General features: G+C 37.3%; 1 protein-coding gene across 1 annotated transcript; it reads left to right on the top strand.

The window, feature by feature from the left end:
- The first annotated feature begins 259 nt into the window (after positions 1-259).
- On the top strand, positions 260-6,757 carry LOC145007018 (uncharacterized). The gene is made up of 5 exons (XM_078966022.1): positions 260-285; positions 410-497; positions 4,171-4,494; positions 4,599-5,315; positions 5,438-6,757. The coding sequence occupies exons 1-5, from the start codon at positions 260-262 to the stop codon at positions 6,755-6,757; spliced, it is 2,475 nt and encodes an 824-aa protein (XP_078822148.1).
- Positions 6,758-14,303: the final 7,546 nt, after the last annotated feature.

The raw sequence follows: 14,303 nt of genomic DNA, 5'->3' as shown, positions 1-14,303 counted from the left end.
AACATATAATTGTATCTTCGACATAGAAGTAAAAACCAAGTGATCTGGTTATATGAATCTTACCAATTGAGCAGGTTTGGCCTTCGATTGAACATAACAGGTTTGACCTTCAAACTAGTCATCTTCAATCTAACCATCATGACTCGTGTGTGGTGATAATGGCATGTGATTGACGATTGAAGTTGTGATTGAAGCTTCGACTTTGACAAGAGTGAGAACGGATGGCGTTTTATATTGGGCGGCTGACCATTGAAACGAGATGGTTGTAGGATTTGGGGTTAATCGGTAGTGTAGGATGTTGGCGAAAACCCTAAAAATGACTAAGGTCTAAGTAATAGGTATAAGTTCCTTTTTCCTATATTTTAAAAATAAAATCACTAAAATGTAAAAATTAATTTTTTTTTTTTAGAAAATGCGGGTACCCGGCGGTGCCGGTTCCGGTTAACCGCCAGTCCGGGTACCCGATATTGGAACCGGAACCGGCGGGTATCCAACGGGTATCGGTTTTGTAAAAATGATAATTGGAACTGGAACCGCTTAAGGCAGTTCCAGTTCCAGAACCAACAGTTCCCTACTGACTCACTCAGTTTCTCTGTATCACGGGTATCGATACGAAGGTATTTGATGTTTGGATCTGATGAGAGATTAAAGGAAATGTAATCCATTAGATGTTGTAAGTACATTATTATATATGTTTATGCTTATGTTTCTTATATGAGTTATAACATCCTAAGTTTTAATAATCATTGAAATACATTTCTTCGGAAATACTTTTCACATGACAAATTCCGCTACATAAAGTATACTCTACATTTAAAATAAGCATAAATAAAATGGTATTTTCTAGTCATGAAATTAGGGATGTCACACCAATGAGTCTAGTTTGGACCACTTGGAGTCATTAGTGACGATTGCGGTGGTGGTTTCCTCGAGATGACCAACCATGCCATATGCCTTGTACTGAGTTTTGAAAAGAACATGACATACATCGTAGTTCAATTGGTTGAGATCGAGAACAAGTAAGCCATACACCTTTATGTTGGTAATACCATAGGGTTTGAGGTTTCAGTTGTTGGTATCATTATCGCATGTGGGGATGAATAATAGGAAGAAGGATCAAAGAGGGAGAGAAGATGAAAGTGGGAATAGAAGATATATAAAGAGAGAATCAACGACATATAGTAGTGGCCAACGGTGAAGGGTTTTGGTGGAATTGGGATAAGAGCCTAGGAGCGCTTTGATACTATAATAAGGTATATATTTTCCTATGAATGTGTGATTTCTTTAACTAAGATGTAAATACATAATACAATACACAGTGGGCTAAGAACTTGGCTAAAATACATATAACCGGCTAGCTAAATTACAACATAACTATGTACACTAATAGCTTTCTAAAAAGATGATGTTATTCATTTCATATTTCCCACTTTATCATTCAATTGGAGAGCTATTGGATAGGATTGTTATGTAAAACATGATACCGTATGAGCTTCAAATGTTTCTTCTATGAAGGGAGCCAATATTATCTTCGGTAAATTTACAGTGCTTTACATGGCTAACATCACAAAATTTGAAAGTATGACACCACCAACACCTATATAATCACAATACATTATCCAAATGGTGAAACAAAATGTCCCTAATTATAAACATGTAAACTCTGTTGACAACATAAATATGTTTAATTTGTTACCGTTTTTGAGTATTTTTATCAGTTTTAAAGATGTGAATTCTTGTATATACCCAAGTTATTTAATGTATCCAGTAATACCCGTAAACCAGGGACGTACATCTTCATTTACTAAAGCCATGACAATAATAAATTCTCTAATATAGTATGTATTTAAAAAGAAACATTTGAACCAGGGACATACATCTTCATTTACTAAAACCATGACAGTAATAAATTCTCTAATATAGTATGTATTTAAAAAGAAACATTTGAAGCTTATTCTATAATATTTAGTATATATTTGAGGAGCTTTATTTGAAAAAGTCACCAACATATAATATAATTCTTTTGAAGGTCATTCTTACGTATAAAATAAAGGATGAATCTACAATCAAGTTATTTGATGATATTTTTTGACATGGTCATGAGAATGAAGGAAATATAGTTGAAACTCGACGATTCATTTTTGATTTTCTTGGTCATGAGAATGAAGGCAACATATTTGAAACTCGGGGAAGAGTTTTTTGCATTGAATATTTTGATCCCCTTCTAGAGAGATAAACAAATCTTGTGTAAATTCAAATTTATGGTAAATACATTGGAAAAAATGGTTATCATTTTAGAAAAATAGGTATTTTCCCATTTTTGAATACAAATTTCAGTTCTTGTATGAAACTAAAACTGATATATGTTTGTATATTTGTATTCTTCTCTATAATACCTTCAGTTTGATATATTACACGTCCAAATCAGATGATAAATGAATGGAAATTTAATCTTCGAGGTTAAGGGGTTGGATATGTATCAAAAGGTTTTTTTGGTTTCAATTGGTTTTTAAAACCTTATTAAAGATTGATGCCGGTTACAAACTTACAATTGGTGTGTAATTTGGTTGTCAGTTACAGCCTTTGTGTTTAATATGTTTGTCGGATACATTTTGGTAATTAAAAATCAATGAGAATCTCTATACTAATAAAAGAATATTTCTTTTGTCATGTATCATCATATTAGACCTTTTAATTAATGTGTTGCCACTTGTCAATATATTAGTTCTCAATTTTAAATTTTTTAGACCTCCTCATTAATTTGATATTATTTGTCAATGTATTTATTCTCCAGATTTAAAATTTAAATTTTATATTAATGTTTTCATTAATTCACAAATAGAAAATGTCTAATATATTATAAAAATTAATTTTATATATTTATTGAATCAACGATTATAATTTCGCATAACTAAAAAAAATCTCTTAAATTAATAATTTATTTTAAATAACTGATTAATAATTTAAAATTTTTACTATAAATGTTTAATTAATTTTATAATCGTGGTTCCAACGGGGTATAAACTAGTTGTTTATAAAAACACATATCCTACGACATTATGAAACATAAATAACACCAGAATTCTTCTTTATACCAAGGTGTCAACTAAGCCTTGTTGTGTTTGGCGACCTAGAAGAGTCTTTATTACCTTTGTATCTTGAAAACAAACGACAGATGCAGGTCAAGGGCGGTCCTAGCTAGGTGCCCAGTGTGGCACCAGCAACACCTAGCTTCCGCGTACGAAGTAGAATTTTTTTTTATTTTTATTTTTACCTATTGTGACACTACGTAAAAAAATCGTGCACCTACTAAAAAAATTGTGCAAGTACATAAAAAAATATTTTCACTCTTTCGGGAATTACCGAACGAAAAAAAATAATAACGAGCCAAATGTTTTATTCAATTGTAGTTAGTCCAATTGTCTAAAGCCCTAAAACCCAAATGAAACTTAATTTGATAAATTAGCAATTGGGCTAATTGCTTTTAAAAAAGATAGCCCAATAATCCTAATTGTATAATCCATCCATCGGTTGAAAGGAAAAAAAAACACGATCGAAGGACGAAGAAATAGGAATAGAGGGACGCACGAAGGGAAGGCCGAAGCTGCTGTAGGCACGCACGAGTCACGATCACAGTATCGACTTTCTTTTGGCCCAAAATTCAATCGATCAATCGACCTTGAGGGCTGAGGCTTGATTGATTTCAATGGTTTCATGGATCAAAATTCACAATACTTGATGTCTTGATCGATTTCACAATGAAGCAAGTAAGTTTTACCAATTACCAATTCATTAAGATATTTGAAATTGATGTGTTTTTGAAGTTAGTGATTGATTTGGGTGAAATTGATTTGTTTTGTTGAAGTTATATTGTTTGCTTAGGTTATATTGCTATGTTTTTTATTGAATTGATTGTATGATTATGTGAAATTGATATGTTTTATTGAATTTATTGTTTGATTAGGTTAAAGCAACTTGTTTTATTGAATTGATTGTTTGATTAGGTGAAATTGATATGTTTTATTTAATTTATTGTTTGATTAGGTGAAACCAACTTGTTTTATTGAAGTCATTGTTTGATTAGGTGTAATTGTTATGTTTTTATTGAATTTATTGTTTGATTAGGTGAAAGCAAGTTGTTTTATTGAAGTCATTGTTATGTTTTTATAGGTTAAACTAAGTGGTTTTTTTACCAAAAGACAAAGACCTAATCCTAATGAAAGTGGTGAAGAATGTTCCCAAATACCAATCACCAATCAATCAATGCCTCCCGTTTCTAATCCTAATGCAACTCCACAAACTCCAATCACCAATCAATCAATCCCTTCGGTTTCTAATGCAACTCCACAAACACAATGCTCTAACCAACCTAATGATAATGTTGACTTGAAGGATCTTCCAAAGGACCCGGCGGATAGGCCATTGATTACAAGTTACAAACCAAATATAAGAGATGATGTAAGAATAGCATATTTGCTTCAACGACCGTGTCAAGTAAGGGCACATAAGTTTCCTAAAAAAAAATAGGTGATAGATTTAGAAGATTCGTTCCTTCATGGTTTGATGACTTTGATTGGTTGAAATATAGTGTGAAAAAGGATAGTGCATATTGTTTATATTGTTATTTGTGTGGGGACCTCATGGGACAAAAAGGAGGGAGAGATGCATTTGTTTCTCAAGGTTTTGATACTTGGAATAAAAAAGATGCATTTCGGACTCATGTGGGTGGTATTGATAGTTTTCACAACAAAGCAAAAGAAAAGTGTGAGTTTTTAATGAGGGAAAAACAAGCTATCAATGTAGTCTTTAGGAGGCAAACCGAAGCAGAGGATCATAAATATAAAGCTCGATTACATGTTTCTGTTATTGTTGTTAGACTTTTATTGAAAACCAGTTTACCGTTTCGTGGTCATGACGAGTCGGTTAACTCGGAAAATAGAGGGCTATACATTGAAGTGTTAAAAGCCATTCGAGAGACCAGTGAAGATATTTTCAACAATACTTTAGAAAATGCTCCAAAAAACAATCAACTAATTTCCCCTAAAATTCAAAAAGAACTTGTGCAATGTTTTGCACAAGAAGTACTTTTGAGTATTCGTGAAGAGATTGGTCAAGATGTTTTTGCTTTACTAGTTGATGAATCTAGTGATGTTTCAAAAAAGGAACAAATGGCTATTGTTTTGCGTTATGTCGATACTCTTGGCTTTGTGAAAGAAAGATTCATAGGTCTAGTGCACGTGAAGGATACGTCTTCTTTGACACTCAAAAACGCCATAAATGAAGTACTTACAAGTAATAAGTTGAGTTTTAGTCAGGTACTTTATTCTTTAGTTTTTTTTGTTATTTCAATTTAATATATATATATATATATATATATATATATATATATATATATATATATATATATATATATATTAATTGTTTTAAATTTTAATAGATAAGAGGACAAGGTTATGATGGGGCTAGCAATATACGAGGGGAATTCAATGGTTTGAAAGCTTTGATATTACAAGAGAATGACACGGCTTTTTATGTACATTGCTTTGCACACCAACTTCAATTAGTAGTTGTGGCTGTAGCAAAGAAGCATGATGGTGTTAGTGACTTTTTTGAGCAAATTTCGTTGGTGGTTAATGTAGTTTGTGTATTGTGTAAAATAAAAGACTTACTACGAGAGCAAGCAAGAGAAAGGGTGCAAAAAGGCTTGTGTAGTGGTGAACTTGAAACCGGAAGAGGGCTAAATCAAGAGACTACACTTGTTCAAGCGGGAGAAACAAGATGGGGTTCACATTTCAACACACTCACAAGTTTGATGAAGTTATTTGCGGATGTTCTTGTAGTTTTAGATTTTGTGAAAGAGGAGGGAGGGTCATTGGCAAACCGTCAACAAGCATCTAGAATCTTAGCATATTTTAAATCATATGAGTTCGTGTTTTACTTACATATGATGTATGACATTTTACACGTCACGGGTACATTGTCAAAGCAACTTCAAAGAAAAGATCTAGACATTTTAGAAGCGGCTTCGATGGTTAGAGGTACAATGGAGGCATTGCAATCTTTTAGAAACATAGGGTTTGCTAGCATTTTGCCAAAAGTATCCTCTTTTTGTGAAACACACGAAATTGATACTTTGGATATGGAAGAGTTGTATATTGGTGCGAGAAACCGTAGGACTACAAAGACTAATAGGTTTCATTTTGAGGTTGAAATCTTCAACACGGTGGTAGATATGCAACTTACAGAATATCGGGATCGATTTAGTGAAACAAGCACCCAATTACTAGAATACATGGGTGCTTTGAGCCCTTGTGATTCATTTGCACAATTTGACAAATCAAAGTTATTAAAGATGGGTAAGTTATACAAGTATGACTTTGATGATTCAGATATGATAGACCTTCAAGGACAACTTGAGATATTTTATCACTCTTGCATCAAAGATGAGCGCTTCGCTAGTTTGAAAGGAATTTCCGACCTTTCTCGTTTGATGGTTAATACGGGGAAGCATCGATCTTATCATTTGCTTTATAAGCTATTGAAGTTGGCTTTGATATTACCTGTAGCGACCGCAAGTGTAGAAAGATGTTTTTCAAAGATGAAGCTCTTGAAGACCGACTTGCGTAACAAAATTGGCGATGAATTTTTGAACAACGCATTGCTGTGTAATGTCGAGACCGAAGCACTTGCGAAAGTTGAGAATGAAAAAGTAATGGAGCGGTTTCAAAAGATGTCTGCACGAAGAGGACAAATTTAAATTCTAGTATATCGTTGTTATATTATGTTTAACCAGAAAAAAAAAAATTGTATTAGATGAATAGATGTTTTATATTATGATTGACCGGAATTTTTTTATTTTTTTTTTAATGTTTTATATTATGTCTGATGGGAAAAAAAATTGTGCAACCCCTATTACTAATTTCTGCTAATTTCTGCGTCCGCCCCTGATGCAGGTTGAATTTGTTTTAAACAAAATTGTGTCAAATAGAGGCCTCACTTTTCTATTGATCTTTTCAGTTTTCTAGTTTTTTACGTTCACATATTCTATAATCTTAAAATAGATTCTTTACTATAACGAAAATGAATAAACAATCCAATTTATGTTTTATTTGTTCTATAAAAAATTAAAATAAACAACTTTTGATCTTGTTTCCTACTCCAATTTTAATATATTTCCAAAAAACTATCTGAAAACAAATTGTTGTTTTATTATTCTCTATACAGTTTTAGTTACATGTGGTTTACAAATAAAAAGTATACATATAGTTTTGAAAGAGCAAATCAATAAATTAATTTAAAAATAAATGGCTTTGGTACTTAAGTTTGACATTCTTTGTCGTTTTATCCTCGTGACAATTTATTATTCAATTATGTCCATAGTTTGCCAAGTTTTTTTTATTTTATTTTATTTATTTATTTATTATTTTATTTTACCGTAACAACATATTTCCATGTTACCAATAATCAAATTTGCAAAAAAAATAATAATAATAAAAATAAAAGACATTTAGTTTACAAATCTTGCACAAAAAATCATTTACCTATACATCGTGTAAATACGTTTTGAGAAGTATACATATCTTTTTTTTTTTTTTCAGAAATTTAGAATTAATAAGATATATTTAGAAGTATAGACGTATTTTTAGTTATCTAGAAGTATATTAATATAAAAACGTAGTTATATGTAACGGTCCAAAAATTCAATTAAAAAAAAATTAATAACTAGAAATCCCATTTAATACTTAGAAATTTCATTCACATTGTTTCCGATATTCTAATACATAATCACATTATTTAAAAGATTAGAGTGTCCCTAACAACTGGTGTGGAAAAATACTGGAGAGTGCATAATGTGCCATCATGTCGGGCCCTTGCTCTTAGATCCCGCAGTACCTGAAACAACCATTAAATTGTAAACAAACACTTACTGAATTTCCCAAAATACCCAAATCTCATAATCACATAATGTCATGCAATACAAATATATAAGATTTGTCGTGGACTCCTCCATGGTCTTTACTTAGAATGTCATATGCTCTTCCCATGGTCTAATAACCAAGTGTCATGGACCCCCCCCCCCCCCCCCCATGGTCTGAACATAAAACGTTACATACCAACTAACAAAGCATTCATAAAAACTATTAATCACATAACAAGTAATGGGTCGCCCTTGGTGCCTTCGACCCATTGGCATAGTGAGAATACTCACCTCAGTCTGTTGAACACGATAGCTGCTCGACTACTAGCCCAAATCTATAACTATATAAATATACAAATTAACCAAAATTATATTTACGACACAAATTCAGCTAAGGGTCGAACATCATAATCTTTAGCCTACCATTCAAGCCCAAATGTTTATCCTACAATAATGGGCCCAAGATCAAAGTCCAAACTATAATGAGCCACATGACCCAATAAGGTCCAATCAAAACACCAAAAACCCAAAGAAATTCCCAAGGCCCAACATCATCCTAACGGTCCAGGCCCAAAGTTAAGTGAAGTCCAAATGGCCCGCAAAGTCCACCGAAGCCCAACTCTCACAGCTGAGCGTACGCACGATGTTCATCAGAAGTACTCTAAGCATAATGGGTTTTGTGGTTGTACGCACAGCATACAGGTTGGTAAGCTCAACATACAAACAAAATAATCCCATCCTCCTTTATGTGCATAATGCATGAAGATCTTACGTTCCAAACTCAGATTTAGCTCGTTTGAAGAGTCCTAAGGCATAAAGTCGGCAACTTTGTGCCTTTACATCCCCAATATGCCCCCAAAAACTCTTTCCAAACCATTAAGACCTTTCCAAGGGTATTAACTCATGCATGGAATCAAAACAACCAACAAGTCTGCATTTTTATGACATGAACAAGCTAAAGGGCCTCATATCTACTCTTCCTAATCTCTGGAGTTGCCCAAAATCCTAAGAGATGATTCATGAACTCAAAAGAGGACTACATAGAAAAACCTGGCTCCATAATAAACAAGGATTAGCAAGGAGAAAGCTTTTTACCTCCACAAGCTTCCTAAGCTACTCTATATGCAAGATCTAGAAGTCTTTCCCTCATTCAAGCTTGCTTCCGCTTAGCACACCAAGAATGAGGTATTTGAGGCACTCAACGGCTCAAGAAACACACAAAAAGTATTTTAGGGTTTTAGGGAAGTTTGAGAGTGATGGAGGCTGGCTAGGGTAAGGTCTAAATGACTTGAGGGTGTTTAAATAGGTCACAAGTCCGAAAGTTAGGGTTTTGGACATCTATCATGTATGCCCCGGGTACCTTCTCGTACGCCGTGTGCATCTAGCGCACCTTCGTGATCATTATTTCTTGGTAGGCTAAGTGTACTCTTAAGTATGCCCAACGTACGAAAAGGGACCATTTTTGCAAACTAAATTCATTTAAAGGGAAAGAAGGGTGATTACTTGGATTGGAGTGTTACAACTCTCCCCTACTTAAAATAGACTTCATCCTCGAAGTTCGCTACCACAAACAAATACGGGTAATGCTCTCGCATCTCGTCCTTCGACTCTCGCATCCATTCAGAGCCCTTCTGGTATTGGCATTGTACCTTGAACAACTTCACCACCTTGTTCCTAGGGGGTTTAGTTTTTCTATCCAATACTACAATGGGATTCTTTACATAGTTCAAGCTCCCATCAATTTGAATGTCATCCAAGGAAATAACCATACTCTCATCGGATACACACTCCCGCAGCTGAGGCACGTTGAATGTGTTGTGAATCTGACTCTGCTCATCGGGGAGATCCAACCGATAAGAGACCTTTCCACAAGGGTGGAAATCCTAAATGGACTAATGAATCAGAGTCCCAACTTGCCCATTTTCAAAAATGGATGACACTTTTCCAAGGTGACACCTTAAGCAGCACATAATCTCACACCTGAAACTCGAGATCTAATCGATGACGGTCATCATAGCTTTTCTGACAACTCTGCGCTACCCACAGTCTTTCATGTACCTGCTGAATCAATTATGTAGTCTTAAGCACCACTTCGGTGCTACCCATGACTCAATGCCCAACCTCCCCTAACAAACTAGAGTCCTACACCTTTGCTCATACAACATCTCACACGGGGGTCAGTCAATACTAGCATAATAACTATTATTGTATGAGAAATCTGCTAGGGGAAGGTAAGTATCCCAACTCCATCTGAAGTCTAATACACATATGCGAAGCATATCCTCAAGGGTCTAGATCATCTGCTTGCTCTATCCATCAGTCTGGGGGTGGTAAGCAGTACTGAAATGCAACTGTTTACCCAACTCCTCATGAAATTTCCTCCAGAATCAGGAGGTGAATCGAACATTGCGATCTGAGACCACGAATACTAGCACTCCGTGCCTCACCACCACCTCCCGCACATAGATATCTGCTAACTTATCAGTGGAGATACTCTTGGAGATCGAAATAAAATGACCACTCTTGGTCAACCTATCCACAATAACCCAAATGGATTCCATACCTCGCGTCATCCTTGTTAGATTTGTGATAAAGTCCACGGTGATATCCTCCTATTTCCACATGGGAATGGGTAGCGGATGAACCTTTCCGTGAGGCCTCTAATGCTTGGCTTTGACCTTCTTGCAGGTCAAACACCTCTTAATAAACCATGCAACTTCCCGCTTCATGCAGGGCCACCAGTAGCCCAATTTTAGGTATCGGTACATCTTCGTGGCCCCCGAATGGGTAGAGAACTTGGACATGTGTGCCTCCTCCAAGATGTTTTGCCTCACTCTCCTAAATTCTAAAACCCTAAGCCTGACACATTGAGTCAATAACCCCCAACTGTCTCGAACAAACAGTGGAATCTAACCCCGAATCCGTGCAGTCTTCCAATTCTCCATTTTCAATCCCTTCACCTGAGCCCCTTTGATCATATCCATCAAATGTGAGGTGAATTTCATCCTCAAAAAAACATCTTGGATCGGACTACCCGCCGTTTTACGGCTCAAAGCATCGACCACAACATGGGCCTTCCCAGGATGATACAGAATCTTGCAGTTGTAATCTTTCACCACATCTAAGCATCTTCTCTATCACATATTCAGATTCTGTTGATCCATCAAATACTTCAAACTTTTATGGTCAGTGAAGATGGTGCATCAGACTCTATACAAATAATGCCTCCAAATCTTGAGAGCAAACATCACTGCCCCCAACTCCAAATCATGAGTGGGGTAATTTGCCTCACGTGGCTTAAACTGCCTCGAAGCGTAAGCAATAACGTGCCCCTTTTGCATCAGAACAACACCCAAACCCGAAATAGAAGCATCACAATACACTACAAAATCATCCAATCCCTTGGGTAGTTCCAAAATCGGTACCTCACATAACTTCTGCCGCAAAGTCTCAAATGCCAATTACTGATCTGGGCCGCACCGAAAGGTCACACTTTTCTTGGTTAAATTGGTCAAGGGTATAGCAATCATGGATAAATCTCCGATAGTACCCTACTAAACCTAAATAACTCCTGATCTCGGAAGCGCTCTTCAAAACCTCCCAACGCATTACCACCTCTATCTTGGCTGGATATACTAAAATACCCTCTTGGTTGATAAAGTGCCCCAGGAATTACACCTAACGCAGCCAAAACATATATTTGGAGAATTTGGCATAAAGCCTCTCCCTCCTCAAGGTCTCCAATACCTCCCTCAAATATTGCTTGTGCTGCTCCTTGGTCTTAGAATAGACGAAGATATCATCAATGAAAATGATCACAGACCGATCTAGCATCGGTCTGCACACCCGGTTTATGAGACTCATGAACGCTGCTGGAGCATTGGTGAGCCCAAATGGCATCACCACGAACTTGTAATGACCATAGTGAGTCCTAAAAGTCGTATATGGTATATACTCATCCGTAAACCTTATCTGATGATACCCCGACTGAAGATCATTCCTGGAAAACCAAGATGCAACCTGAAGCTGATCAAATAAGTCATCAATTATCGGTAGTAGATAACGGTTCTTCACTGTTAAATCAGCTCCCGGTAATCAATACACATCCTATATGACCCATCCTTCTTTTTCACAAACAGGATTGGTGCTCCCCACGGGGAACTACATGGATGAATAAATCTTAAGTGTAACAGCTCCTGTAGTTGCATAGACAACTCCTGCATCTCAGGCGAGACTAGATGATATGACGCCTTGGCTATCGGGGCTGCACCAGGAATCAAATCAATACAAAACTCCACTTGCCTCTCAGGAGAAAATCTAGCCAACTCCTCTGGAAATACATCGGGAAAATCTCTTACAATAGGTACCCTGCTCATGTCTGATGTGGCCTCCACCCTCGTATCCGAAACATAAGCCAAAAACCCAAAACTGCCCTCGCAACCGAACAGAGGGTTAGCCTATACGAGGCTCTCTCCCCATGAATAACCACTTCTCCCCCACTTGGGATTTGAACTCTCACCAGATGATGATCATAATCTATCATGGTCCCATTGGGCTCTAACCAGTCCATCCCAATGATCACCTTCAATCCCCTTAAAGGAATCGACAACAAATAAATAGGAAATCTCTCGCCGAACATGTTCTGGATAATTCTTTGAAATACCCTCGCAGTGCTTATGGTGCAGTCATCTGCAATCTCCACCTCGAGTGGGGGATCGAAAGTCCCTAGAGTATCTCAAAACTTCTTGCTAAGCGGAAGATATACGAATGATCGGGAAGCCCCGGAGTAAAAAAGAACATATGCCAACACTCCATTGACCAAAAAGGTCCCTAAACACAATCATAAAAACATAAACATATCAATAAAATAAATAAGACAAAAATGGATCACATACCAGTCATGACGTCTGGAGCTGCTCGAGCCTCCTCGGTGGTCAACTAAAATGTGTGACTCTTCACCATAGGAGCCTCTGCCTTGACCGGCCGACCATCAGTGATCCTCATTGTGGCGGGCGTAGGCACCGCCACTGCTCCTCCTCCTCCTCCAGACAACCTCGGACATTCAACCTTTTTATGATTGGTTTGGTTGCAGTGGAAATAAATCAAGCCCTTCTTGGGGTAATCCCTACTCATGTGGCTCGGTTTGCCACATGTATAACATGACGAACCTGACACCCTTCAGGCTCTAAAGTGCTGCCTGCTACACTTGGCACAGTAGCCCCGACCCTACTGGCCTCTGCTGGGAGGATCGAAGGTCTTATGATTCTTAGTCTGACCCACAACTGCCTAAACTTGCTTCGGCTTCCACTTCGTGCGGAGCTCTAACTCAATCTCCCATTCTCGGGCCTTCTCCAACATATCATTCAGGGTCTTACACCCCGAAAAACTCACAAACTCTCGGATGTTGTCTCTCAGCATGGAATGATATATGATCTTCTTCATCTCCTCATTCACAGCGTAATGTGGGACCAATAGTGCCCTCTCCCGAAACTTGGTTGTGATCTCCGCCACAGTCTCTTTAGTCTGCTGCAAATCCTAGAACTCCCTTACCAAATTATGCACCTTAATGGATGGTGCAAACTCCTGATCAAACCTCCTCATAAACTCCTCCCAAGTCATCTCAGTGACACCCACCCTTCACGGGTAACCTCCTCACGACAGTCTCGTGCTCGGTTCCTCAACATACAAGATGTGAACCCCACCTTTCCTGCCTTAGGGTAAAAGCCCATGCGCTGGGCATTCTCCATGTCTGTCACCCAGTGTCGACTAGTGATGGGATCCTTGACTCCAAAGAACTCAGGCACTCCACATGCCTTAAACTCCCTGAACGAGGGAACGAGGGCCAAATCTGGTCTACAATAATCTCTCCTCAGAAAGACCTGAGCCGCTCCTCCATATTCTCCATAATGCTCTCCTTAACGGTACCAAAGATCACCAGGGTAGCGTCAAGTATGCCATGAGTAACATCGATTGCAATAAGATTGCACAACCTCTCATTAATGGGCTCGAGACTCGAGCCTGAACCTGATCCGCATCCTGATCCTGAACCTGAACCTCGCATGATCATCACCATCCTCAACTGAAAATATCACCAATAAAAAAATCATAAGAAATTCAAAGGGTATTTCTCCTCAGTGGACTCCTAAGAACTACCGGGTATGTCATGAATTCAGGTATAGGTCCTGTGCTTTTAATAGTACATGACAAATACTACCTTCCACACCTACCAATACCTTCCCCAAGGCCATACCTGATAGTCCTAATTTATTCAACCACAAATCATGACTCATAAGCACAACACTAACTCAGATCCTAGACTATCCTAGGATTTCTCAATCCTTACCAAACCAAAAACCTAATTCAGTCATACCATGTTGCCCTATGA

Source organism: Lactuca saligna, chromosome 7, assembly GCF_052625555.1.
Source record: "Lactuca saligna cultivar CGN05327 chromosome 7, ASM5262555v1, whole genome shotgun sequence".
Taxonomy (NCBI): domain Eukaryota; kingdom Viridiplantae; phylum Streptophyta; class Magnoliopsida; order Asterales; family Asteraceae; genus Lactuca; species Lactuca saligna.
The sequence above is the reverse complement of the archived record's forward strand: the minus strand, read 5'-3'. Positions and strand labels throughout refer to the sequence as shown.

Excerpts from the sequence above, each read along its gene's own strand:
- LOC145007018 (XM_078966022.1), top strand. The coding sequence starts at position 260 with ATGGTTGTAGGATTTGGGGTTAATCG. Across the intron at positions 286-409 it reads GTAGGATTTGGGGTTAATCG|AAAATGCGGGTACCCGGCGG; the intron begins GTAGTGTAGGAT and ends TTTTTTTTTTAG. Across the intron at positions 498-4,170 it reads AACCGGCGGGTATCCAACGG|GTTAAACTAAGTGGTTTTTT; the intron begins GTATCGGTTTTG and ends ATGTTTTTATAG.